This window comes from Gymnogyps californianus, chromosome 3 (assembly GCF_018139145.2).
Source record: "Gymnogyps californianus isolate 813 chromosome 3, ASM1813914v2, whole genome shotgun sequence".
NCBI classification, from domain to species: Eukaryota; Metazoa; Chordata; class Aves; order Accipitriformes; family Cathartidae; genus Gymnogyps; species Gymnogyps californianus.
The window spans coordinates 93,688,809-93,715,988 of record NC_059473.1 but is presented as its reverse complement, the minus strand read 5'-3'; the positions used below and the strand labels follow the sequence as shown (position 1 = coordinate 93,715,988).

The window sequence follows — 27,180 nt, the reverse complement described above, 5'->3', positions numbered from 1 at the left end:
AAAACAGTTCAGTTGAAAAAGACTAAAAGCATGGAAGGCTGAAGTTTCCAACCTCAGAACAGGCGAAATAGCAACCCTGTCCGTATGTTGCCCTGCTCATGATCTCTACAAAAGTGAAGGCATAAATTAACTTACTCTATATCCAGAAACTTTTTTTTTTATTTTTTGGAACTTTTTCCCCAGCTCTTTTTTAACCAAGGCTACTGAAAGAGTACAAATTTCTGTAAATACAAAGTGAAATTATTCCTTCTAATACATTGTCAGGTGGAAGATAGTACTCACCTGTAAAGCTAGACAAGAAACTTCTGAAGCAGATAGTTTTCCAGGAAAATATTAACCATCCCTTAATCCAGTCACCAATCTTGTTCAGCATTCTTTGAGAATGGTGTTCTAACTTCAGGGAGATAGTAATTTTCAACAACAGGTGCACATGTAAATATTCGTTCCATTTATTGTGGAAACACTGAAGACACAATTTAGCTTTAACATACTCCCACTGAACAACTACTAATTTAATCTGAACTTCACACTGTTTATTATGGAAATGCTGCAGACACACAGATTTAAACACAGTTCCACCATCAGAGAACATGACACTTCAAGGAAGGTCAAAACAAAATGGCTCTTAAAGGTAAAAAGAAGAGGCAGATGCCATTTCCTAGAAATGAAGGAAGGTAGGCTCCACTGGAGCAGCTTTAGTACTGGGCTTTTCTTTTGGATTGGTGGTAAATGAAAAACCCAGAGCCCAGTGATTTTTCTTTTTTACCTAATTGCTCCAATCCAGGAATCTTTGGCACAGGAATTTTCCTTTGCTTTGTGACTACAAGATTATTCAGCCATTTGTTCTTAACAGGGCCACTGTTTTCCATAGACTTCATTTAATCCTACTGTGTGGCATTTAATTGCATGTTGTGCAAAGGATGCTCTCGAGTGTCAAATTCTGTGTTGATAGGAGATAATAGCATCGTGTTATTGCACTAGTATTTTTTTTACTCTACTTTTATCTGACTAACAAACAAGGCTGCTAGAGAAGAGAACTGATTTTCCTCATTATTCCCTACACTGGCCTTATTTTATTGCATTTACACTGACAAGTGGACAAATATATCTACACGCAAGAGGAAAGAATTCCACTGCATTGATTTAAAGAGACAAAAAATAAACTGCCAAACTGAAAGTTATTTTAAGGTAAGCATGCAGATATTGTATTTCTAGTTCACTCTTGCACACTGCCTAGATTTAAACCACAGAGTTGCACTGCTGCTTCTTTGCACAGATGAATAAAAATAAGGCCTATTTAAAAAACCTGCACCACAGAGAACAGTGACACATGGCTTATTCTGTCAGTCACAACAGTACATTTTACTTCCTCATTGCTCTGTATCAGTTGTGAAGCTGTATTCATGAAACAGGGAATGTTTATATATTGAAAACTTGTGCGTAAAATAGAATAAAATCATGTGTGCATTTCTTAGACATCAATTAAAACACTGACAAAATAAAAGCATTATAAAAGATTGTAGAAAACTAGAAATCTTCTAGACTTTTAAACGGCAAAAACCCTATCAATCGCATCATGGAAATCAAAACACTTTTTTTGGGTACAATTCTTTGCATGCCATTCCTCTTTACAGTGCTACATAATCACTTTACTTTTTCCTCTCATTTCAGTATCAACAAACATCTGCCTACACATTAATTCAGAAAATATTAATTAAAAACTGGAAAGAATTGGAGCCTAGCACACCAATTTAAAATGTTGTCTCTGATCATATATTTGATATCAAGTCCTAGCATGAAACTATTATATTTAATCCAAGTAGTTTCTCGTTAGGAAATAGCACACATATGCTGTCAAATGATTTTCAGTACAAAAGATATACAGATAAAATAGTTTAACTGAAAAGCTCTGACGACTCCTAGGCATCAGTAGGGAAGGCACTTTTCTGGTCACATAATTCTAGCACATTGGGATTCAGCACAGCTTTGGTATTTCAACAACTCCTTCAGTTTCTATGCAAGTGATATCCACTGACTGCCCAGTCCTGAACTTCTCCACTTGCAAATAATGCAAAGAAAATTGCTCCAAATAGATTAATAGAAGCAGCAATATAGAAAACAGTCTGCCATTCTCCCACAGTATTCTGTCAAAAGGGGGAAAGAATAAAAAAAAGATGCAGTCAATTTGCAGCTCCACACTCAAGAAAAAGTAATTTTAAAACCAATGCTACATGCCTTACCTATTTAAATGTAAATGCTATTCAGCATGATTTCATAGCAACATAAAAGCATTATAAACATAAAAGATCAAATCATCAGTATAGTCAACTTCAGTTGAATAATACAGCTTACACAGATAGTCCTATCAGAATTGCATCAGACTATCTGGATCAGTTTATCATCTGAGATGCAGAACCTTCATATCAAAATTCACATTTGCACAAAGGCTACACAAACTCACAGAGAATGTTACTGTAAGGGGAAACATTACCTTGCTTTCAAGTCAGGTGATCCAAGAGCTAAGTGCTCTGCACTATGCAGTAAGCTATTCTTAATGACTACTATGTGAATATTCCAGAATCATAAGCTTTTTAGCCCAAACAAGGTAGCTATCTTTACTCAGATTTCAAGAGGAATCTTCTAAACTCTGATATTTAAGAAAGGCCTTAAGACATGGGTAGCAAAGAACTGTGGTTTGTTTGGTTTTGGGGTTTTTTTCTTCTTTTCTTTTTAAATAAAGTAGTAATATCTGCAGATGTCTTAAAGCTTTTTTTTCCTTTTTTTAAATTTAGTTCCAGATGACTACTGTAACAAACCTGTAAATGATCTTACTACAAAAACAGAATAATACCAGAACAGTGCATTAGTATGGGGAAAAAAAACCAAACCAAAAAAACCCCACTTGTTAAGATGTCTGGAAGAATTAATTTGTTTGGATTCATGCATTAATGAATATTTTCATATTATTTTTAAGGAAATCATTGGAGTGATCACCAACTCCAAAAATTCAACTGTATCAATAAACTTATTCCTCCCATCTTCCTTTCTTAAAAGATTTTAGAATAATTTATATAGTTGATTAAAAAAAAAAAACCACCCACACCACAGTCAAACAACTCCTCGCTCCCTTTTTCTACTCCAAATCGTCCTTTTATTAAACCATCTTGGAAGTCAAATCTAACACTGTTCAAGTCTTGTGAAACTAACACAGCATAGAATGTCCTAATCCTGTAATGTACATACAAAGGGATGCATTATAAAAACCACACATTTGAATCTAGTTTCTCACTCATCCAACAAATGCTGACCTTACAACTCAACACCTCATGTGAGAGACTGATTTTAAAAAAAACAAGTAAGAACTTGTCTTAATTTGCTAAAATAATATCACAACTGTCTCATCTAGTTGGCATTTTAACAGTTTTACCGTGATAAAAACATATTCATTTTATTCCTAGAGAATATAAGGGGTGAATCACTAACATTTTAAAGTCCTAGACAGGTCTTCGATTGTACCTTTATTTTCCTGATCAGAATCAGAAGAATAAAGGCTAGGAATTAAGTCATTCACAGCAATGGAACAGTATGACTTACATGTATAACCCAGATTTCATTTAATGACTGCAGACTTGAACAGACAGAATTTCCATTCAATGGAGATAAAAATATAACAACTGAAAAAATAGTAAGCAGACTTACATTATGAGTGAGGTTCTTGGCAATAACTGGCCCCACCATTCCTGGGATAGTAGCAAAAGAATTTGTGATCCCAAGGAGAATTCCAGCATACCTGCAAGAGACATTGTTAACACTGCTTATTAACTTATCCTGCTTATCAGTCATTGAAACAATTTTGCCTAACCTGATCACATAGGCCTCATCTTGATCACACAGACAAATTAAAATACAAATATTCCAGTGGGAATGGCTTGCTTTTATTCTAGTAACAACTCACTGACAACTTGGTACATACATTTTTAGGGACATGGTTTAGTGGTGGACTTGGCAGTGTTAGGTTAACGGTTGGCCTCAATGATCTTAAAGGTCCTTTCCAACCTAAATGATTCTATATGTCTCTTTTTTCCAGAGGTTAGTTATGGAATTCAACTTAAATTACTCATGGCTTTGCTCAGGATCCATAATCGAAACCCACATCCCCTTTGCTAAGCCACAACCAAACTGTCTGGATTGGATCCATCGGAGAAGTTAGAAAAGAAACATTGCATGCCTTGAAGTGGAAAGACAACAAGGAGTGTGACAGAGTGCTGTTTGGCAACAATAAGAGTTGGTTGAGGTATCATTGCTAAAAAGTGTCTTCCAAGAAGGCAACATCACCAGTGCGGATGGATATCCCCACTTCCACTACAGAGTGTATGTTCCAAAGACCTGACTTCAGAGCGCTGCGGCAGTCCTTCCCTTCAGCTTTCTGTGGGTCGAGGCTGATGGGAAATAGGTCTGACTTAACCAGTTCTGCTGGTTGCCATTACTGCAGCTCCATTCTGAGGCTTCCAGTTCCATGAACGTGTTGCGCTCACACACACGTGCATGCATATGCACCAGCAGCCATAACCAGCTTTTCCCAGCAAGTTTTTAATATCTGAGTCTCAGCACCTCATCTCTAGGCAATTAAAGCTCTCTCTCACAGGAGTGTTGCAATACTGAAAGATCATGTTTGAAACTGTATCACAAGTGCAGACTTGTGAGAGAGACTGAAGAGAAACAAGAGCTAGACATTCTACAGCAGAGCTTGACCTTCCAACCACCAGAGCACAGATCCCTGTGGTTCAGATTTTCAAGGTGGATTTGCTGGCTGAAGAATCATACAAAATACTAATAATTGCAGGTTATCACAGGAGAAAGGAGTTATCTCCCAGTGATCATTTTAGGCTGTTCAGCAGAGTGAAATTATGTCCTCACCGATTTTAACATAACAGAAACATAATTTCATCTCTAAAGAGACATGCATAGTTTTGACATTTTATTTACCAAAACAGAATTCAACCATACAGCACTGTTAAAAAAGGTTGTGATATGTGTATCCAGTCCAATGATATTAGAGAAACACATGTTTTTTCCTGAGAAAGAGAATCAATTATCTAGCCTACTAGTCGATTTTTTTCTTGAAAGTCAACACTACATATCAGTTTAAAGCATGGCAATGTATTTTAGACTGAGCTCCAGTGCCTTAATTAAAACAATCCTTATTTCTTATAAATGTAGCATGTAGTCTTCTTACCTCGGAAAGTGTTTAAGAATTAACAGGCTTTTATGAAGCTGAATGTGAAAGTGTAAAAGTTTCCTTAGGCAGATAAGCACATATAGCAAAACTCCATTTAAAGCCTTTAAGTAGAACCAAATCCATTTTGTCTTAACATGTTTAAGCACTACAATACTGCTAAGACACACTTTTCAAAACTAAACATAGTTTAATAGTTTCCCCGGTCACCAAAGATCTTTGGCAATCGGTTGCTGGCTTATGGCTATGCCCAGTGTTTCTGACCTAGGTTACATTCTTGATAATGCTTGCTGTTTGATGTGGATAACTGCTACGCCACTCCCTCAGCACAGCGGAGACTCCCATATGAAATGGGAAAGCAAAAAGTGACATGTCTGTAGAGCAAAACTAATAGTAAGCTGTTGGTCAGGTTCTTATGGCATAGTGGGGATAACCAAATACCAATCGACTTGCAGAGCAGTTAAGTAGTAAAATCAAGAGTAAAAAAACCAGATATGTGAAATGTTTAGTGTATAACAGAGCCACAGGAATATTACGAGGGCTCATGGTAACAGCAATACTAAAAATTGTAATCATGGCAACATATTGATGTAGATTTAAAGAACTGGAATAGAATACATTTTCCCCACAAGAACAATCTAGTCTCCCTCCTGTCCCCGACCCGCCCCCCCAATTCAATACACTGATGACATAATAAATACATGTTAGAAACCAAAACCACGTAGCAAATATTGTTTTCCCTTCAGTATCAGTATTTTAATTCACTTTTTCCTGTGAATATAATCATTATTTCTTTGGTATAATGCAAGTTTTAGTAGCAACAAGGGACTCTTCGCTATTCTAGTCAGCATACTTTTAACTAATTAAAATGGGCATTTAAATGCATTTTGAAACTGCTTTGAATCACTTCTGGTTATTCTAATATCTTTCAGTAAATTAAAAAAAAATAATCAAGTTCTGGGTAAACTCTTAACAGAGGTTTCCTTCACAATTTTATGCAGACCCCGTTTTCAGGTTTCTACAATTATGTCAAGCATTTCCTTGAAATTGTGAATGTCTGCCTTGGCCATTTCATCCAACAAAGTTCAGACAGTCACAAAAAGTTAAGCAGGGGGGAAAAAAAGGCTTCTTTTTCCTCTCATCTTAGATGTTTTTGTATTTCTGTATTTGAAGAAATTTTTTTCTACGACCTTTGTTACAAGGACATGCCCTTTTCCTTCTCTGTCTCCATTTGGACAGATTTACCCCGAATTAAAGCATGCATGTGCTGAATAGAGAATCACTGATTTCAATAAAACAGCATCCACCCTGACCATGTTCCCATCCAGGAAAGTTTCCCCGCATATGCAGCCATTTGTCTCTAGAGGCAATGCCGGGCCAAAGTTCCTGAACTATCAGCAAGACACCTGCCTCTCCTTCACTTATCATCAGTATGCTCCCTTCAGCCTATCCGAGAGGAAAGAAGAGCTAGAGAAACTTGTATGGTTTAAATGCAAAGGGAATAAAAGCAGGACTTTGTTGAGGGCAGGAAGAATAGAGTGGGATTTGGTCAGAGAGATCAGCAGCAGTTCATGTGGTGAGTCTAATTATGCCTGCTGACATGTATCAGCACCATGCCACATGATTTTTTCTTGTGGCTTTTTTCAACACCTAAAATACTCTGTATACTGTCATATACAAATTCACCCTTGAAATAAACACATTAGAAATGCAAAGTGAAGTAACTCTCAAATTAGAAAACACACACAACATTCTAGTTCTGGAAACCTCAGTCATCACCTGCATACAGAAGTTCCTTGTGCATATGCCTCACAGAGGCACACGCTGTGTTTCCTTTTTCCTGTGACAGCTCTGTTGCACTCAGTGGACAGGATGAATTGTATTCACTTAATGAGCACCATTTAATATTTTGTTTCACTTCACTTATTCAATGCATGGACCCAAGCCTTACTTTCTGCATACTATTCAGCTGTTGCAAGTGGAATTTTAATCATCCCAAACACTTTCCAGTAGAACTTTTCATGATACTAGTTTATTTTCACAACAATCTTGAGAGATGGAGATGACAATGTGAAAACCATCCTATAGATAGGAAACGAAAACATAGGCCAAGAATATATGTGCCTACTGGATGCTTGATTTGAGATCCTCAGGATCTCATTTTAAGATTATTTAACAGCATTGTTCATATATTCAAAGCACAGCTCCACTGACTTCTGTCTGCGCTCTGAGTAACACATTTTTGCAAACCAGAACATTATAGTTTGAAGAAGCATAGGAAAACAAGCAACAGATCAGCTAGGCCTCAATTAATCTCACTGGATCCAACATTAGCTTCTCAGCTGAGATGTTTAAGTTTGGACTCCAGCTGCTGGAGACTCCCTTTACATATTATGGTAGTCTGAACCAGCCTTGAGAAGTTCCCATCACTCTCGATAACTAAAGAACTCTTAAGAGTCCAGATTCCTAAAGCCAGAGGGTATGAACATGGTCCTGACAGATGATCGCACTGGAGTCTGATCCAACTGACTTACCACATGCAAATTCTGTGACAGAGCACTGAAAGGACTGAATTACCAAGAGCAATGTTCAGCTACCTTAAACGTGACCCTTCTTTTCTCCTGTAATGCCCTGCCTCAGCCATTATGTGCTCTCCAACTACTACAGCTATGAGGTAGAGTGTTTAGGAATGAATGCCAGTCTCCCTCTCTATACAACGCTCAGTCATTTCTAGAGCAGGATCCACCCTGTGCACTGAGTGAAGAAAAGGTCATGTGCAGGGGAATATTACATATTACAACAACGACACAAAGACTAATTTGTGATGCACAGAGAAAAGAGGCAAATCAAAACTGCACAGATATTCAAGTTCTGCCATTAAGTAACTTATAGTAGTAATGTCTTTTGACATTAATGCTTATGTTTTGTATTTTTAAACACAGAGACATAAAAGAAATAACTCCAACTCCTAGCCAACATTTTACATTTTTAGGAAACTAACTGTTGTAGTTCTGGAGAGCTAAGCTTGAAACAGAAGTTGTATAATAGCCCCATAATACCCCAGATGCACTGCTTTAACTACATCTTCTATATTCGTAATTCTACTCGATTTAAAACAAAATGCATCACAGAAGCTATTCTTACTTTCATATTCAATTCATAGTACAAGCTGTTTATAGCTGGCCACTGACACCTTGCCTCTTGCTTGCTACCTAATCTCTCCTGCCAAGATTAACTGGGCTCCCACTATTTCATATCCATCTGTTAAGTCAAAACTCGTCCATCATTGTGGACATGACCACCATCCTTCCAATTGCCAAAGCCTGGATACCATCTTCAATTTGGACCTGAGGTCTCCCATATAAGTTGTCCAGATCTTAAGAATTTTTTTCTAGGTAACATTTCTACAAAATGTTTTTTTTCCCCTCTTCACTTATACTTAAACTCTTTTCATTTTACACATTAGTACAGAAACACTCTCTTCTTTGGTCATAAAGTCATTTGACCCTGTTCATATCTAAGTGCTACCGCAAACAGGTAAATGAATGACAAAGCAAAGTACTTGACTTTTACCTGTGCAAGGAATGCTTATGTGGACTTTCAAAAGAATACACATACATCCATGCTCTTTGGGAAACTGATGGATCTGTCAGATTCTGAATTTGTAACACACTGGAGAAATTACAGCCTGAAGTAATTTCTCTAAAAAAGTTAGAAAGTATCTAACTTTCCATTCTTAAAAGTTAGGCATTTAAGAGCAATTGTACATATCTGATTCATCACCTACTGATAACAGGTCACCTACTCATAACAAGGTTTTGATACCAGTGTATAGAATGTTTTTCAAATACAAAAAATTTGCCTGTATCACAGTGCTTAAATATAGTAATGTTCATGCTAAAGGTTGATAGCTCTGATGGAAAAGTTTAAAAGAGTGGAACGCTTAATTATATTGTGCTGTTCCAAAAACACTGTCCTATTAAGATCATGAATCAAATAGGACAAAAATCTAGTAAGTATAATTACAGGAATTAGATCATTTATTACTGCAGGATAAAAAATTGAATTATTCTAAACTGTTGTTCATATCATATCCTCTGCCAAACTTGCACTTTTTGCAAATACAGTGCTTAAAACTGTAAACCTGAGTCACTGTCAGTGTTTACATTCCAGGTCTGTACAGCATATGGTCCATAGCTAAAACTCCCAGGAACCCCAGCAATACAAAACAAAAAAAAAGTGGTCATAAATGTATCACGTGCACTAACAATAGCTTCAGCAATACTTACGAAGGTGCTATGTCCAGATGGTTGATGCTGTAGCCAGATGTGCAAAATCCTCCTAGTGTTGTTGATATGGTCACGAATGCAACAGCCAGTGCATAGTTGCAGCCTATGAATCCAGCTGCTACTAAGAACATCGCAGGTCCAATCATTCCTTTAAGACAGAAATCTTAGAATCAATGGACTTTTAACATGAGAGACATTAAGAGGCTCTAAGCTGTGTACACATTTTCCGTACAACTTCCACCACCACCTAGTGTACAGAATCCAACACTGCACTACAGGCATTATACAGCGGGCCTGCAAGGAACAGCAGAGGGGTTGCAAACCTGTTGCTGGAAACAGTAGCCAGACCAGAAAAATCCCACTCTAGCTGCAAAGAACAAACTTCAACTAGACAAAAAAATTAACAAAAATCAACAGATACTGAAAGTGACTTCACAAATTAATTTTATTTATTGTTATAAAAATAATAGAAGCTGCACTGACACTGGCAGGTGAACACCGCACTGCAAAGAAATTATCCCCATTTAACTCTCCAGGTTTCAGGAACAAACACTGTCGTCTGCAGATCATAATAAAGTAGAGCTGGAAGGGTTCATACAAATACATACGTACATATATATATGCATATTTCTCCTGCAGGCACCTTCTAGAATGAGTTTTACTTCATTTTTACAAGATCTGAACATCTGGTATATCTATACTGGAGCCTGCTGTACAATCTAGAGGACCCAGGCTAGCTTTAGAGCTACTCCATCAGGGGTCCATACTGGGTCATGAGCTAGTGCATGCTGCTTCCTGTCTGCAGTCAACTGTGGTACCCATTTCCCAGTACCAGAGCCCATTTACATGACCCCATCATGATCTCCATAAACAGCTCCAAGTACATGCTTTTGTTGATGAAGCCAGCCTAACACTCCTGCTTTTCCTAACACAACAGCATGTTTCCCCCTCAGTTGTACATACTTGGGTGTGAGGCCCTGCAGTAAACTGGATCACCAAAATGGTGTAGGCTTAAAAACAAACAAACAAAAAAAAAAGCTTGAGAGTTTATTATAAGAGCTGCTTTAAAGAAAGCAATTGAATCAGCAGAATTGAGAAGGCAGCAAGGATGGGCATACATCAAGCAGGCTGCAACTTGTGTGGATCCTGTGCCTAATTTCTTTTTTTTTTTTTTTTCCCCCTCCTTCTTTCCCCTGCCCTCTCTTTTAATCAGCTTCTTCCTAAATACAGCCTTTTACTTATATTCGTTAAAAACCTGATGTTGATCTCTTGGTGATTTCAGATCATCTCTCCTCCCAATTAGTCAAGGCCATTTTGGATTCTATTTGGTCTTCCTACCCTGGTAGCAACTGTAAATTTTGCAAGTGTATTCTTATTCAGTTACTTAAGTCTTAAATAAACAAACCACTGAACAACACAGGGCTGGGAACAGGCTCACACAGAACAATACCCCGTCTCAGTTTGAGAAAGCCATTCACAAGGTATCATTCTGTCAAGCAATTATCACCACTTTAATGGTGATTCTACCCAACCATTTATTTCATCAGTTTGCTTGTAAGAATGATGTATCTTGACCTAAACAAAGCTTTTGGCAATCTCTTATTGTTCTCTTATCCAGTAGGCCTACTTTTTTTATGGAAAAAGATAGGATTTACTCTTGACAAATTAATGCACAAACACAGCTGCTCCTCTCAAGCCGTGCACAATCCTGCCTAATCTCACAGCAGAATGTCACACTACTCTCCTAAACCCCTCATTTTTCCCAGATTCATACTATGATATGTTCCAAACAGAGATGATACTTGCACCTACCTATTAGGGTAAAACATTTGCGAACACAAACAGTGGACAAGTTCTGTTTTTCCCGTAAATAATCAGCAATTTGCCCAGACAGAATTATACATAACCAGCAGCCAAAATAAGGTAGGGCAGATAAAAACCCATTCTGTTAAGGACATAAAAAAAGACAGTTAACACACTTAAATAACAATTAAATATTGTTTTTATTTACAGGTATCAATATGCTGAGAAATCACTTGTGCTGGAGCATTAACAGAGACCGAACCAGAGGTGTCAAAACCGTCCATCCACATAACTATTGTTGGTACTACCATAGAAAAGAAACCTAGGGATAGAAAAAGCAAAGCATTTTAAAGTTACCAATGTGTAAACTCTCCATTGCATGGCTTAATCCATAACTACCAATGCAGCCAGACCAAAAACTCAAAGGTTTAAATCAGCAGCCAGGTTCAGGAAAAAGAAAACTATACATGAAGGTATCTTGTGGACATTAACCTGATCATGCAAGTTTCCAGAAACACCAATTTCAAGTATGACAGGCTATTGAGTGAGTTAAAGTGGAAGCTGTAAATATTATTCAGAATTTTGAAAGCTATATGGAATCTCAGGGTTTTGTACTACTATAACTCTTCAACATTACATTATCCCATATCTATCTGCTGAAACATCTGATACTGGCTGTAATTAGAGATAAGATACAGAACCAGAACTTTCATCAGATCCAGGCTGGACATCCTATGATCCCAAAGCAAAGCTATTATTCAGGATCTGACATTACTTACACTGAAGTAACCTGTTAACTCCCATTACTTTAAACAAGAGCTGTTTAGAGACTTCTGCCTGATTCTGCATGTTTTTCTGATGAGGGGAAACAAAAGGTACTACTAAACTGCATAAGTTTACAGCCTTTCCATACAATTATGGATAATTACTGATAACAGAGCTATAATTTGACCTAATCTGTGATTAAAAAAAGAGGTATTTGGATAGCTATTGTATAGAAATACTCTAATGTTTATACGCTATTATAAAATGTATATTTGTCAAAGAAGCGAAAGCTTCCCTAGGAAATTTAGTTTGAAATGAGACCAGAAACACATCCCCACCTGAAATCTACTCTATCAGCACTCAAACATGCTGCCTGTTGGGTTTCAATGCTCAGCTTTCAAAAGCAGTAATTAAAATTTTGAAAAATAGAAGACAGTCTCAGTAATAACAAAACTTCTTTTGAAGCACTGTTCAAAGACACAGCATTATTTTTAACCAATCCCTTTATTATAGGATGGAAACTGGTGGACTATACAGTAGCAACTGTATAATATTTTAAACAGTAATGCAATTTCCATCTAAATGTGTGGCAACAAAGTTAGTCCAACACTATTATGCAAGCTTTTTTTTTTTTTTCCTTTTTTTTTTTTTTAAATGTTCACAACAGTCAGTACTCTAAGTCACTCCAGAAAGAAGAAACACAACCCAGAGACATAGGAAACCACTTCACAGCAGAACCTGTTAGCATTTAATGCAACAGAGTTTTACAAAACACATGCAATTGAGGGCTGTGGTAGCAAATTACTTTCATAGATGTTTATGCAGGTATTCCCTCAAGAGGCATAATAAGGAAGCCAACCATCAACTTCAGCTCGTTTTTTCCAGCCATTTTGCAGCTTGCCCTACTGCCACCTTCTCTTCTAACACTGAGTTTCCCCATCTTTTCCTCCCAAGATTGTTGGCATCACCTCCTTCTTGCATGGCGTGCATCTTCAGTTTGCTCTAAACCAGTCTCATGCGTTAAACCAGGAAGAGACTATGTTAAACTTGAAATTTCTGAGTACCTTTTTACTTGAGCTGTACCAGCTCCTCCAGGTAAACTATGCTATCATTGAAACTTTCTCATTAAAGAAAGACCAGTACAGTCAAGTAATTGCTATAAATAAGAGTTTTTAAAAATTTCCTTGAAAAGCACTATATTTGAACCTTAAGTCTACAGTTTTGTTTCATCCTATTTACCATACTAAAAAAAGGTATTTTACCCCTGCTGCTCATTGAGGAAAGGAAAGTGACAATTTGGAAAGGGATCCAATCAGACTGAAGCTTCCTCCCTTCCCCCCCGCCCCTTAAAATACTTTAAAAAATGCCACTTGTCCAATGATTTCCTTAGTTTTATTTTTCTTTTTTAACTGGAAATGTTCTCCCTTATGAGCGAGCAAAGAAGAAGTAGATAGTATTTCAGAAGCCATACAACAAGCTATAAAATCTGAAGCAATCATACAAACCATATAAGAGACAAATATTTTTATAGTTATTGTTTTAAATCAGAGCAGTTAAAAATGGATAACATGCATCTTCAACCAGAAAAAATGAGCTCGAAAGCTAGCATTACTAAATGTCAAATAAGTCTCAAAAAAAGGTGGAAATTACAAGGCAGGCAATATTTTCGATGCACCCGCTTAATTGTGGGGATTTATTTTACCATTTCCCAGCTATACATTTACATTCCAAGGTTCTCAAACAGGTTCCTCTATTCTAAACAGCAGGAAAGATCTCTGTTATTTCATTTCTTTAATTCAGAAGAAAGTGACTATATTTTTATCTCACCTCCTGTGCATCAAACCGCAGGATCTCCTTCATGTATGTGGGCAAGAGCGTAAGAAGTGTATAGAAAGTCCAATTATAAGAGAAGTGTGCCACAACGATAGCCCAGAGTGGAAGGGACTCCAGTATACGTCTCCAGGGAACAGATTTCTGTGTAGAAAGCTACCAAGCAGGAGGCAGAGAAAAAGGGAAGAGAAAGAGTGATCAGGACATTGATATGAACACTTACTAAATACAGTGCTTTGATCCTACCCAAATCTATACTGATCATTCATTTTGAAGGCCACAAGATGAGTCTCAGTCAACAGATGCATGTCATCAGCAATGAATGAATTACTGTGTTCAGTTCTCACTGAAGGTATACTAATGTATGTTACTGCTCTGTTGTTTACTATTGCAAAGTAAACCGATTACTATTACGTTTTGTAATCAGAATTTCAAAAAGCGTGCCTGCCTTTGTTGAGATTTGTTGCCTCCTGCTTTTACTATAAATGATTAAGTATTTAAAGTCACCCCTCACATGTTTATTTAGCTGAATCTTTCCTACTCAATTCTACATATTAACTTTGGTCTGTCAGCCAGCTTCGCAGGTTGTAAACACATATCCCCAGCCACAGGAATATACTCTTATGCACACTTTAGGAACTGGCTCATTAGCATTTTCAAAATGTATTCTCCTCAAACAGTAATCTCTTTCTTACTCTAGAAGACACATTGAAAAAAAGTTGTAAAATATTGTATTGCAAAGTTTAAAGACATTATACAGGTGTGGATCTAATTTAAAGAGAAGTGATAGACTTGAGCTTTTTATTTAAAAAGCACTGCAACAACGTCTGTGACAAAAGGCATTATTATAAATGCTTTGTTTGATTACCGATTGTTTCTCACTTATACAACTGCACTATATTTTTAATTTTTTGTTTGACAAATTCTGCCTCTCTCTCAGATTAAGGATGTTTTTCTAGACATCAACAGAGCATGACGCTAATGACAATATTTGTGGTTTATGTTCTTACTTAAGTAAGTATGACTATACCAAAGTGCTGTACCTGATCTTTTAGAGAAGAGAGTATATATTCTCTTTCAGCATGTGAAATGCTCCTGTGAGTTTCTGGCGTATCACTAACCAACCACATCCAGAAGAAGAACCAAAATACGCCAAGTGCACCTATTGTTGGGAAAAGATGGGTGAAGAGACAGAAATAAAAACATAAGCAATTATATCGAGTGAATAACACTCTCAAATGATTTAGTTAGAAGTTTTTTCCAAATACTCTAATATAATTTTAAGGAACATTATTTTTCTATCTACTTACAAACAATAGTTCCCCAAAGTGGCTTAAAAATGCATATTTAGAGGTTAAGAGGACTAAGCAGGAAAGTGTTTTTTGTGGTTTTTTTTCTCTTTTTATTTTTCTTCCACTTGGAAGTGCCTCATACAGCAAGAAAGTTGCTTACACATACATATTGTATTTTTATCAGTCACATGGAACAGCCACAAAAGATATGGCTCACCCAGAGGAAACAAAAATTCACATTAAGTTTAATCACAAAAAATACTTTGTGCACATACACAGAATATCACTACATATAGCTTAACTGATGTACCAATCCTCCTTTTCTTTAAGCCAAACTCCAGAACTGTCATTTGAAAAAAATGTAACTTTTCAATAGTCAGTCCAAATCAACTGTACTTTTATATAACATTGTAACTTATTTCATTTTGTCCAATTCTTTGTTTTGAACCCTTTTTGTTTATGCAAAAATTGGAGGTGGTTTTGTTGAGGAAAGTATAACCCTTGTCTTTTATTCCGATTGTCCCTTCCCCGTGCAGAATACGAAATGGCTCAGACATGTAAATAGACCTATAAAAAGCATCAGTTAGATCTACGACATGCTGTTAGAAAGCATTTTCTGTGTTTGAGCTTCTTCTAGAACATAACTCACAGTAAACATGCTATCCTTGCATTTTGGGCATTCCTTCAGGGTTCCTGTGACCGCTAGAGAGATTTTCCACACAGTTTCCATTTAAAGCAGCAGTAACTTTTCACATGTTCTTTCATTCAGAGTAGAAGTTTGTTCCTGGGATTAAAGTTATTAACTCAATTTCACACTTCAAATAAGAAATTTCGGCTTGTTGTTTCCAACTGGTGGGAGAGTTAAGAGCATTTGACTTGTACCAGCTTTTGTCCAACTCCGAGACAGCTTTGCTCATCGGAAGGAAGGCTTACGTAGCCACACACAGGAATCTACTTAGCTTTAAATATCTCTAATTTCCCAGGAGGAATAAAATAGCAACCCTACATGTCAAACATGTTTTTAAAACTTAAAATAAGTTTTATAATATAACATGCTTTTCAAAAAGAATATGGATTGTACTTTTAATAATTACAAAACAAAACCACTTACCAAATATGTAAAACACGTAAACCCAGTTCATATAGTAGCAAATTAAACCAGATAGTGGCAGAGAGACAACAGTTCCCAGCTGTGCACCTACCAGAAGAAAGCAAAACAAAGTGGAAAAACAATAATTAGATCTCCTATAGACCCCCTTAAACTAAGTGGCATTTCACAGTTATTTTATTTTTCTGTAATAAATCATGCAGAAAAGATTTGTCACCACCACCAGAGGGCTGCCATTTCACCTTAAAGAAACACAGGCACAATAAGCTGCTTTGGCAGCTCCAAGTAACCAGAGCCACAAAGCCCTAAGCATCCAAAATTACAAGCAAAAAGCATTAAGAGACAGGCATTCTTGGCACGTTCATCTCCAATAAAGCGATGGCTCTAGTACATCCAAAACAATGCAAATTAGTCAACTGGCATTGCTGCGAAACAAAAGAGAGCTGATCACAGTATAATTAAGGACTTGGGGGGGATAATATTCTGACTTGATATAATCAGTTTGCATTTTTCATAACTCCTACTAGCTCCACAGAAACAGGAATGCTAGAAACAAGAGCCAGAAGGCATCCATATAACCAGCAGGTTCAAATCCCATGGTCCCTGCATTTAACAGGGTGTAGGAACAGGCAAGGAAGAAGGGAAAGATGAGCAGATTCCAGTTCAGATACAAGCCAAAAGCAGGAAAGAACTATTCCTGAGTTTATAATTCAATATACATTTTGCAAAGGATGGCAGGTCCCCCCACCCCAAATCTAAAACAGAAACCCACCCCCTATTGTTTACATACTTAGAAGCTCTACTCGTGGTAAGTAGTAGACCTCGTCTCTTAATGTTAGTTATACAATCACTTCTCCAAACCTAATCTCAACTCAGAAAACATTAGATTATGTTGATATGCTGGATGCGTAGATTCCATCTTCATGGAAACAATAATTTTTATTTGAGGCAGAAAGCTTCAACCACGCACAACAAAACCACATACATCACACAAAATATAAATCAAAATAACAACTATATATAAACTCAATCATATGTTCTCTTAGACAATCAACATGATCACGATGAAATAAGCAGACCACAGACCACATGACTGCCAACCATGAAAATGTAGGGAAAAGGAAACACTCTGCTAAGTTTACACAAGATGCCTTATCCATCCATGACTGCTAACAATTGGCTGTTGAAGGCCACAGGCTCTTCTCACTAGTACGTTAGCATATAGTTTGACAAGATACAAAAGGACAGTTTAAAAGCTCCCAGTTGTTAAATGCAGATGTCAATCCCAGCTCTGTGCTCTCTGCTTAACTTGTGTGCTGGCTCTCACATGAAGACTTCTTTTAAAGCAGATTTAATTCACTAGTAAGGCAGAAAACAGATTAAAAAAAAGAGAAAAAGCTTTCTGCTGCATTAATTGGGTTAAAGTGGCTCATGGAAGGGTCTGATGAGTGCCTGAAATAGCACAAAGGAAGGAATGAGACACCTGGCTAGGAGGGAAGTGAGGAAATGTGAGGAAGAAAGGATTAAAGCTTCATTCCTGTTGGCACAAGTGAGCCACTAGACTGGCTTAGCTGCTTGAGAAACTGTAGCCACAGTTTACATGGTATAGCCCTGTCTTCTTGATGAAGCTCAGGTCGAATAAGAAAGCTGTAACAGAATTAATACTAACAAGAGTGAGTAAAACAAACCATTACTTCATTAATTGAATGCAAAATTTGTCATCCTCAAAATATCAATTTTGACTAGTAATTTTAGAAAGCTACATTTTTTCACCTGCCCCACAAATACTGCATTGAGCAATGTGACTGACCAGTAAACCCCTAAAACAGATGAAGGCTCAGTGGAGATGGGCAAGAGCAACGTGTCCAGGAAGCTCAGGGAATAATGCAGGGTGTGACTGACCACAGCTGTTGCAAAGAAAGCTGACTTTATCTCAACACAAAGGGGACCAGAGGGTGGCCTTTGTTGTAGATAAACAGCTATGTCAGTTGAGTGGATCAGCTGGTGGTGTAAATGTTTCTCCTCCAGTTCATTAAAAGTGTGACTGTCTCCCTGAGTTAGCCAGACCAGCATGAGGGGAGTGAATATGTGGCTCAGTCCGACATAAAGTATAAAAACTAAACAACTAACAACAGAATTTCTAAGAGAACAACAGACTTGAGCTGCCTTCAACCCACATATTCCTTCCTGGCGACTGGGTCCCAGCGTCATGACGGGGAGTATATTAGAGACCAATAATGCAAATGTGTATTGCAATTGCTATATTTTGCTAAGTGTTAACTCACATTCGTACTGTGCTTTCAGTATGTTTTGTATCACTCTGCCAAGTCAAAAATCCTATGTAACATCAAATATCTTCAAACAAGTAAATGTGATAATAAACATTACACCTTCCACACGTACAATATCTAAGAGAATCTGGCCAGGAAGTATACCTGGTATGGATGGGCCATACCACCCTGAGAATGCCCAATCTCGACTGATCTTGGAAGCTAAGCAGGGCTGGGCCCGATTAGTACTTGGATGGGGGACCGCCCGGAAATACCTTTCAGGCAGGTGGTTTTCCCAGGGCAAGGCTCATCCCCTGCACTCCGGGTGTGCTGACCCCTGTGATTTCCCCAAATGTGGGAAACTCAACTGCATAATTTGTGGTAGTGGAGGACTGCGTTCGCGTTTTTTTAAGAAACAGTGATGCACAATGCTATTGCTCACCACCCACTGACCGATGCCCCAGCAGCCATCCACCCCTCCCAGCCTACTCCCCCCACTTTATATACTGGGCATGACATTCTATGGTATGGAATACCCCTTTGGCTAGTTCAGGTCAGCTGCCCCGGCTATGCTCCCTCCCAGCTTCTTGCACACCTGCTTGCTGGCAGAGCATGGGAAACTGAAAAGTCCTTGGCTTAGGATAAGTGCTACTTAGCAACAACTAAAACATCAGTGTGTTATCACCATTATTCTCACACTAAATCCAAAACACAGCACTGTACCAGCTGCTAAGAAGAAAATTAACTCTATCCCAGCTGAAACCAGGACAACTGGACTCTGACAAGGAGCTCTTGCAGCAATACCTGGGACCGTGGACATTTTCTTCCTTGAGTTCCTTCAAAAACACTTTTAAAAAAACCCTCAAAACCCAACCACACACACACCTCTATCCTGTGATTCTGTCCCAGCTTTTTTGTTCCTAATACTAAATCTCCTTTATTTACAGTATCTTCTATTATTCAGCCTCACAGTAACTCTTTGCACCACTTTATACCAAAGTTAGACTGAAGTTTATACTTAGTTGCAGATCAATACCTTTTCTCAGGGTTATAAAAGCCATGAATAAATGAAGATAATGAAGGCAAAGCAAGATTTAATTCAATGTTATGCTTTCCAGATTAAATGCTCATTAAAATTTATAATATAAATCCCTTTGATTTAAGTCAATCCTCCCCGTTACTGCAGTAAAAATGTATAATCCCATTATCAGCGTGGGAATTTCTCACCTGCATATGAAATACTAAGGAGCTTGCTGCGTTCCAGTGGAGGAGCCCAAGAAGACCACATTGAATGCATAGCTGGGAAGGTAACACCCTAGAAAACAACATTTCATTCTGTTGAAATGCAACAATTTTAGAACTCCTTTCAACTTTGCATCTTTCAAAGCATATTTCATTAAAAAGCAGTAGTACAATATGTTAGTTTCTTGTTTAGTAAGAAACCACTTTTTTAAAGTGTGCAAGGCATGAGCGTAAGGAGGCAGAATTAATTTCTCCTGCTTTCGATTCCGTATATACTGGAAAAGCTGCAAGAATACAAACAATACTGTTCTGAGCTCCTGGTTTCTGACAAATGAGAAGGGATAACTCTAGTTTTGTCTCAAGTGTCCTTGCAAATAAAACCTTTTTCTTATTCAAAAAGCTTAGGCTAAAATATAGGGCAAACTTCTTAATTATTCAAAGAAATTAAAACTAAGCTACTCAAAATGAAACAGTCCATACACTATTCCAGCATACCGACACCCACAGGATCTAATCACTACCATTTATTAATAAATTATTCAGATACATTTTCAAGTTACATAGAGAAAAAGGATTACCTCTCCCAGTCCTTCCAAGGCTCTGACAGCTATGAGGTAGCCAACCCCCAAATTTGCAGCTAAGGGAGTAAGCAAGGTGAATACAGAGGTACCAAAGACGCCAAACCCCAGCAACAGCTTCCCTCCAATTTTGCTTGCAAGATATCCTCCTGGAATCTGAGTAATGATATAGCCGTAGAAAAAAGAACCAAGGATCCATCCCTGAGTATCAGCATCCCAAGAATACTTTTCCCCCTAAAAAGAGGAAAAAAACCCAAAATGCAGTAAGTTCAAAACAGCAGTTTCTCTGACCATATTTTATATAACTTTGATCGATCATTTAGTCCTTTACATCTAAATTACAAATGTTTCATGGCCTCCTCCCTCTACACACATCTATACTGCAATCAAAGTTGTGTTGAAACCTAATTCAGGTAGTTTATAGTCTGTCCACACATATCTAGCCCAAGTATGAAAATCATCACAATGTGAAACGTAAGTGCTCGGGCAGCTATCCCTTTCTGAGTTCCCAAGCAACTTGGGTTACGTGACACAGGTACAGACTATGTAGTTTGCATGAGTTTGAATCCCACTTCTGTATCACAGTGTGGACATTCTGTCATGCTCTAGAAAATGGCTTTTCCTGCAGAAAATTTATGGACAGAAAAGCAGACAAGGAGATGCAGATGCTTAAATTTAATATAAAGAAAGAGAGCAGCCAAGGACAGGACTTACAAGGGTAGGAATGGGATAAGCACAACAGAGGGAAGATGAGTTTAGCAGACAAAGTAATAAAAGCAAAGATGACTGAGATAAGAAGCCTGAAGCTATAAAGGAAGTCAGCAAGAAGACATGAACCGTTGCTCAATAAAGTGATTTTGAAGTTTGGGATCACTTCCAAAAGCCCAATTTCTGAGCATCTAAATGAGCAGCATACATTTCACGGAAGTGATGAGACAGAATCTTGTTCCCATAAAGTTCACAGTTATAATTTGCTCGTGATAAATAATAAATGACCTCTAAACAAGCAAACAAAATGAAGGCAGAAAAACAGCAAGAGTGCTCAGTAATAAGCTTCAGTTATAAGATGAGATCTATGCAAGTCCAAATTCACAAAGTTGGTGGGTTTGGGCTTTTTTTAAAGCATTTTTTCATATTCAACAATTCTGTTCAGTTAAGAAATATGATTTTAAGGATTACTGGAAGGGAAGTCAGAGATAAGGGATATAAAGACAAGAATCGTGATCTGGGAAAGAGATCAAAGAAGTGAGGAGAAAAATATTACACGTTAATTTGTAATGAAATTTCATGCCATTGAGACTGTACGAAGAACAGGCAAATATGGACAGTGATGTGAGTTCTGACGCAGATAACAGTAACAGTTGATCACTGGCATATAAAACAGTGAGTCATAGTAGATCTACAAGGTCAGATTAGCCAATTTGTAAGGAATAGCACAGAAAGGATGTACGTAAAAAAACTGACACACACACAGCACTTCTAAATTAGCTAGTCATTTAAGGCTATTATTTTTCAGAATAGCTTTAAAGAACCACTGAAAAGGCCATCCGGTAAAAAGCAGCCTGTTCTCTTGCCACCTAAGCATGAGTCATCAAATCACAGACTTCTATTAAAAACACTTTTACTTGCCACATTACAGAACAATATGTTTGAGACCTCACCGTTGTGTTGCGAGGAACATTAATGGCAGAGGAATGCTCTGGACACACATTGGAAGTCATATTCTTCACTAAGCTTGTGTTAGGTTCTACCATATCCACGAGAGCAACGCTTAGGTTCACACGTAACGCGTACAGGAGGAAGAACCCAAAAAAGGCCAGTAGTGCTAGATTATAGCGAGCTGAGCAGCATACAGGGACTGAAACGAGAGTAAATGAAAAATTTTTGTGTTAACAGAACCTAACAAAATAAGAACAACTGATAAGCACTTTCTACTAATAATGCCAGAAATTTATGGGTAAGAAAAAAATAGGCAAGAAAACAAGCTAATTGTTCTAGTCTTAAGGGGTGTATTCAACAGGGCTAGAGGCTGGGGGGGGGGGGGGGGCGGGGAAGCCCACTTTTCTATTGATGTGCAAAAGAAATGTAATTCTGGTTTAGACAACTGGTAGCTACCCGCACAAGTGTAGGGGCTGCAGTGGAAGCGTGGTGTGTGGTCTGCGGAAATGGATTTAGAAACATGGTTTCAAAAGTCCTCTCCAAAATACACTAATATTTATTAAAAGTAGAACTTCACACTAAAAAAACCCCAAGATTAGCAGGAAGCCTGTCATATATGTAAAAACGGTTCAAGAAAAACAGGGACTCTCAAAGTAGTGTTAAAGAACAGTCATTGGGATTCCAGACTGTTTTCTAGGACAAGTTTTCCTTCTATAAGTTTGCTTATAAAGGAATGTGCATTTGCTGACAGCTGCCAAACAGAGAAAACTAGCAGAAATGGAAATGGCAAACACTGCAGTGGCACTGTGAAACAGCAGCAGTTGCCCAGTATGCCCCTCTTCCATAGTGACCATACAACAATGAAGTTGACAAAGGAAAATGAGTCTTAGATTCAGCATAAAAATCTATGTTTGGCATTAAATTGACTCTGTCAGCTGTTTAAACCCAGATAGCAGACTTTGCACGGTAACACAGTTATTGATTCCCTTCTACAGCAGTACACAGCAGCATTTGGCAGAGATCGTTCATCAGTACCAGGAGATTCAGATCAGAATTGAGCTGTAACTTGGCCCAGCACATCACCAGTGGCAATAAATTCTGTATCTATAAAAAAAATACAGTTTATAGCTCTGCAGATACTCTTTATGAACTAGGAACGCCTGAACCTACTGAGCAGAAATGTCAAATTGTTGAGAAACTACTTGAAGACTGTGCTGAATTTACAAATAGTTAGGAGGTGGAGTTTCCCCCCTTGTGAGGAAACTATGGTGCTAACGGAAAATTTTATAACCTGGACGTCTGAAACTCTGGGAGGGCTGGGGATCAACACCTGCAGATATTACATCAGTCTACAGTGATCTCATGTTTCTCTGACTATTTAGAATGCAAATGATGAATAGAACAAGTATATCTATGAACAACAGGACTGACTGGAGCTTCATCTGCTACTGCAGTATGTCTGTTGACTGGATTTTCTGATCTGCAGTAAGAAGCAAAAAGCGTGCCCTGTGGACAAGCTTTCTAAAGACCCTCCCCTTCCCTGTAACTTCCCTGAAACAAGGAATGAGCCTATGTGATTTTGTCTTTTTCAGTGGGGGCACCAACAGAGCCTTTCTGCAATACTGTATTTTTCATGAAAGTAGTAGAACCTTCTCATTTTTGAAGTCTCTAACCCTGACCAACTTTATGTGACGTTCACTATGGCTGCACAAGTTGTTAAAATGACACAGACAGGCTGTATTTGCTATGTTCATTTAGTAAATGAGTAGTAAGTGAGGCTACTGTACAAATACGCAAAATGCCTTCCAGACCTGTGGTAATCGCATGTCTTGCCTCAGCAGCATTTGAAAAAGGCATATTTGATTTTTGAATGACATGAAGGAGAGCTGCCAAGATTTTATTGCTTACTTTAAAAGCAATAGGCACCATGAGCCGGAAGTGCTTACTGTACAAAAACTAGTCAAGCAGCTTCGTTGTCCTTTATTGTTGTTTAAAAAGCTATTTGCCTTAAGTAGAAAATGTATAGTCATATAATTTATAACAATGAATATAATTACAGGTAAAGCTATTTAACCTTTCCACTGCCTATATATGCTGGGGTTAAACAATAACAACAGAAGGCTGAATATCACACTGATGATGTAACCCTTCCTTGGAAATGCAGATCAACTGGAACATCCATTACTCTTCCTCTGGAAGCCTCTTACTGGTATACACCTTGTTTGGAGAGCAAGCTCCACAAAACAGATGTGCAAGAACTTAAGATCACTAATGTCAGATTTTTTTCAACTGTAAATAGTTTATCATAAAAATCTAACAAACATGTAGATCTGCAAGTCTGAAACAAATGGCTGCTAAATTATTGCTTTCCTGTCTTTCCACTAAGTGCATTTGCAATACCTGAGAATATTAGATCAGGTTAACAGAACAGAAGATTCGAGAAGATTCCAGATGTGTTTCAGTCACCCACCTCTTCAGGAGATTGCTATAATCAAAGAGACACAGACATCCACTCCCCCTAAAGTTTAAGGCAGCTAACCATGATGTTCAAGGTCTTACCTTGATTGGTAGTCTTAGGTCTTACATCTGTAGTTAATTCCGATTTCAGAGGCATGTTTTATAATACTGTAGCTATAATTGAACAAGATTCTTAAATGCAGTTAAAAAAATAGGTCTGTGCTGCAAGTTGCACAGCAGTTAAAGGAAATTGCTCTTCTGTATTTTTCCTTGTGGGTAAGGTGAACCACCTCAACTGCAGCATGATGCATTGTGCAAACTTAAGAACGTATTGCTTCAATAACCGACTTGAACTCAAATTTGCCTCTTTCTGGCACTTTTAAGTCATTTTGTTAGCAGCCCCTCTTGCTGCAGTTATATGTTTCCCAAGTAGGTTGGAGTATTTTTGCATGGCATACTGAAGAAACTTAAAAATCTTACTTTACTCTTTATAGTTTGTACATTCTGGGAAACAAAACAGCACAGACAACCCTCTAAACACATTAGCTCTGTTGTTAAGCCCTGACCCCATAACGATCCTCCTCTCCTATAACTGTCTTCGTGCCTTCTTCCACCTTCCTTCCTCTCCATGCTTCCATAACAAGCAATTAGTCTTACTCAAATTCTGACTTAAAACGAAATTCTGCCATAACCTCAGTGGACCCCAGCAGTCATTAATAGTTAGGCCGCCATTTAAGCTGGAACTACCCACTTGTCTTGACTGAAAAGACACCAAGCCAAGGGCAGGTATTTACACGCGAATTAAGTAACAGGGCTGCACGTCTGTTCCTCGCCATCAGTGCTGAGGAGAAAGCCCCGACCCCCGTCAGGACGCAGGGCCATGTTTAACCTAACACACGCTCTGACACCGCCGCGTCCTCAAGATCAAACGCATCTAACGGCGCGGGGCGGGAGGTGAAGCCCCCGAGGCCGCGGAGACGGGCGCCGCCGCCGCGGGACCCGGGCGGGCCGTTACCCTGACGGGCCGTTACCCTGACAGGAGGGCCGGTCCCTCGCTAGCGAGCAAAGGCTGCGGCAGGCGAAGGACCGGCCCCCCGGCCCCCACAGGGACGCTCTCGGCCCGGGCCCCGCAGCTCCACGGCCCCGCGGCTCCATGGCAACGCGACGCCCCGACACACGGGGCGGCGGCGCCGCCGGGGAGGCGCCGCGGCCCGGCCCGGCCCGCCCCCCACGGCGCCGCCAGGCTCTGCGGCCCCGGGCCGGCAGGTCCGCAGCGAGGCGGGAGCCCGGCTGGGCGCGGCCCGCCGGGGCAGCTGCCCCCGGTGCCGCCTCCCGCTCCTCTCACCCGTGCCGGGCTGGGACTCCTTCAGCAGCGGGGTGCGGTCCTCTCCCTCCTCGGTCTCCATCTCGCTGCCACCCGGACCGCGCAGCGCGGCCAGGGCCAGACCGCCGGCCGCCACCGCTGAGAGGACGAGAGCGCGGCTCGGCTCGCCGCGCCGCAGCCCCTCTGCCCCGCCGGCGCCGGGCAGCGGCAGCCGCAGCCGCCGGCGGTCATGTGACGGGCACTGGCGGGCGGAAACGGCCTCAGCCGCAGCGCGGCGCCGCTCCCCGCCAGCCCTCGGCGGCCATCTTTGGTGAGGGCAGGGGCCGCGACGGCCCGCCCATCTGCAGCGCGAAGGTGGCCGCTCCCTCTCTGCCTCCCGCGGGGCGGGGCGGGGCGGGCTGACGGGCGGGGACTAACGGACACACTGACAGACGCCGGGCGGCCCGTGGGGTTGCGCGGCCTGCCTCGACTGTTTTGGGAAAAGTTCCTCAGATTTAGGACAAATCTCGTCAGGCGAATCACGCCTTCCCTTCCCCGGGCCGCCTCCCTCTTCCGTGGCAGCCGCGGGGAGCTGGCGGCTGTGAATGTGCTTCGCGCTTTGCTCTGATACAGACGCTTCGGGTTGCGTGCCGCAAAGGAGCGCCAGGGCAGAGGAACGTTACGCGTTGAGGGCTTCTTGGCATGGCGACAGGCGGCCGTGGTACGGCGACCACACATGGCTGCGTGTGAGCGAAGGCGAGCGGCTTCTCGGTGTAGGTGAAGTGTGGCAGCCACGTCCGAATTGGGGAAGACTCGCAGGGCAGGTGTTGGGTTTCTCTGTAACCACTAAAATGCCCAGCCACTTGAGCAGCATTATAACAATAAATTGCAGTATCTGCAGCACAGGACCTTTTTATTCTGCGTGCATGCGCAGTGCCTGATTCCTGGAGTGAGGCCTTAAAATGCACCGATACAAATGAATAAGCATCGTAGCATATGTAATAAAGCTTTTCCTCTCGGAATCAGTGGTTTTCAGCCTCAGTCAAAGCTAACAACAGGGTGGAGGTCTTGAAGTTTTACAGGCTTTTACATAGGAGCCTACCTCTGCTCGTCTGTGCCCTTGCCAGCGCTGAGTGCTGAGTCATTTTGACGATCCCAACGGTCATCCGCTGAAACCCTTGGCTTTGCTAGATGCTCGTGCTATCATACTGACATGTAAATAACTGCCTGGAAAATTTTGTGTACTGGAAAATGGAAGAATGTAAAAGATTCCTGGCAGCATATTCAGCTGTATCATTTCACACAAGCTAGATATACTGAGTTTGCAAGTATCAGTAGAATGACTGTG

The 27,180-nt window shown here is 39.7% G+C and overlaps 1 protein-coding gene and 1 non-coding gene across 2 annotated transcripts; one reads left to right on the top strand and one right to left on the bottom strand.

The window, feature by feature from the left end:
* Positions 1-290: 290 nt before the first annotated feature.
* SLC17A5 (solute carrier family 17 member 5) lies at positions 291-26,006 on the bottom strand. The gene is made up of 11 exons (XM_050894808.1): positions 25,875-26,006; positions 22,075-22,271; positions 20,414-20,647; positions 19,821-19,908; positions 16,327-16,413; positions 14,967-15,085; positions 13,921-14,079; positions 11,338-11,470; positions 9,526-9,673; positions 3,700-3,790; positions 291-2,144 (listed from the first exon to the last, which is right to left on the bottom strand). The coding sequence occupies exons 1-11, from the start codon at positions 25,933-25,935 to the stop codon at positions 2,007-2,009; spliced, it is 1,455 nt and encodes a 484-aa protein (XP_050750765.1). The 5' UTR covers positions 25,936-26,006; the 3' UTR covers positions 291-2,006.
* On the top strand, positions 18,865-19,006 carry LOC127015369 (U1 spliceosomal RNA). Its single transcript, XR_007766347.1, has one exon. It is a non-coding gene; the product is annotated as a U1 spliceosomal RNA (small nuclear RNA).
* Positions 26,007-27,180: the final 1,174 nt, after the last annotated feature.

What these genes read in the sequence shown, in the direction of transcription:
- SLC17A5 (XM_050894808.1), bottom strand. Translation starts at nt 25,935, where the DNA reads ATGGAGACCGAGGAGGGAGAGGACCGCACCCCGCTGCTGAAGGAGTCC. An exon ending in ATGTTCCTCGCAACACAACG is followed by an intron (nt 20,648 to 22,074) that starts GTGAGGTCTCAA and finishes TCCTCTTTTTAG; the next exon opens with GGGGAAAAGTATTCTTGGGA. An exon ending in CCAAGAACCTCACTCATAAT is followed by an intron (nt 2,145 to 3,699) that starts GTAAGTCTGCTT and finishes CCCTTTTGACAG; the next exon opens with AATACTGTGGGAGAATGGCA.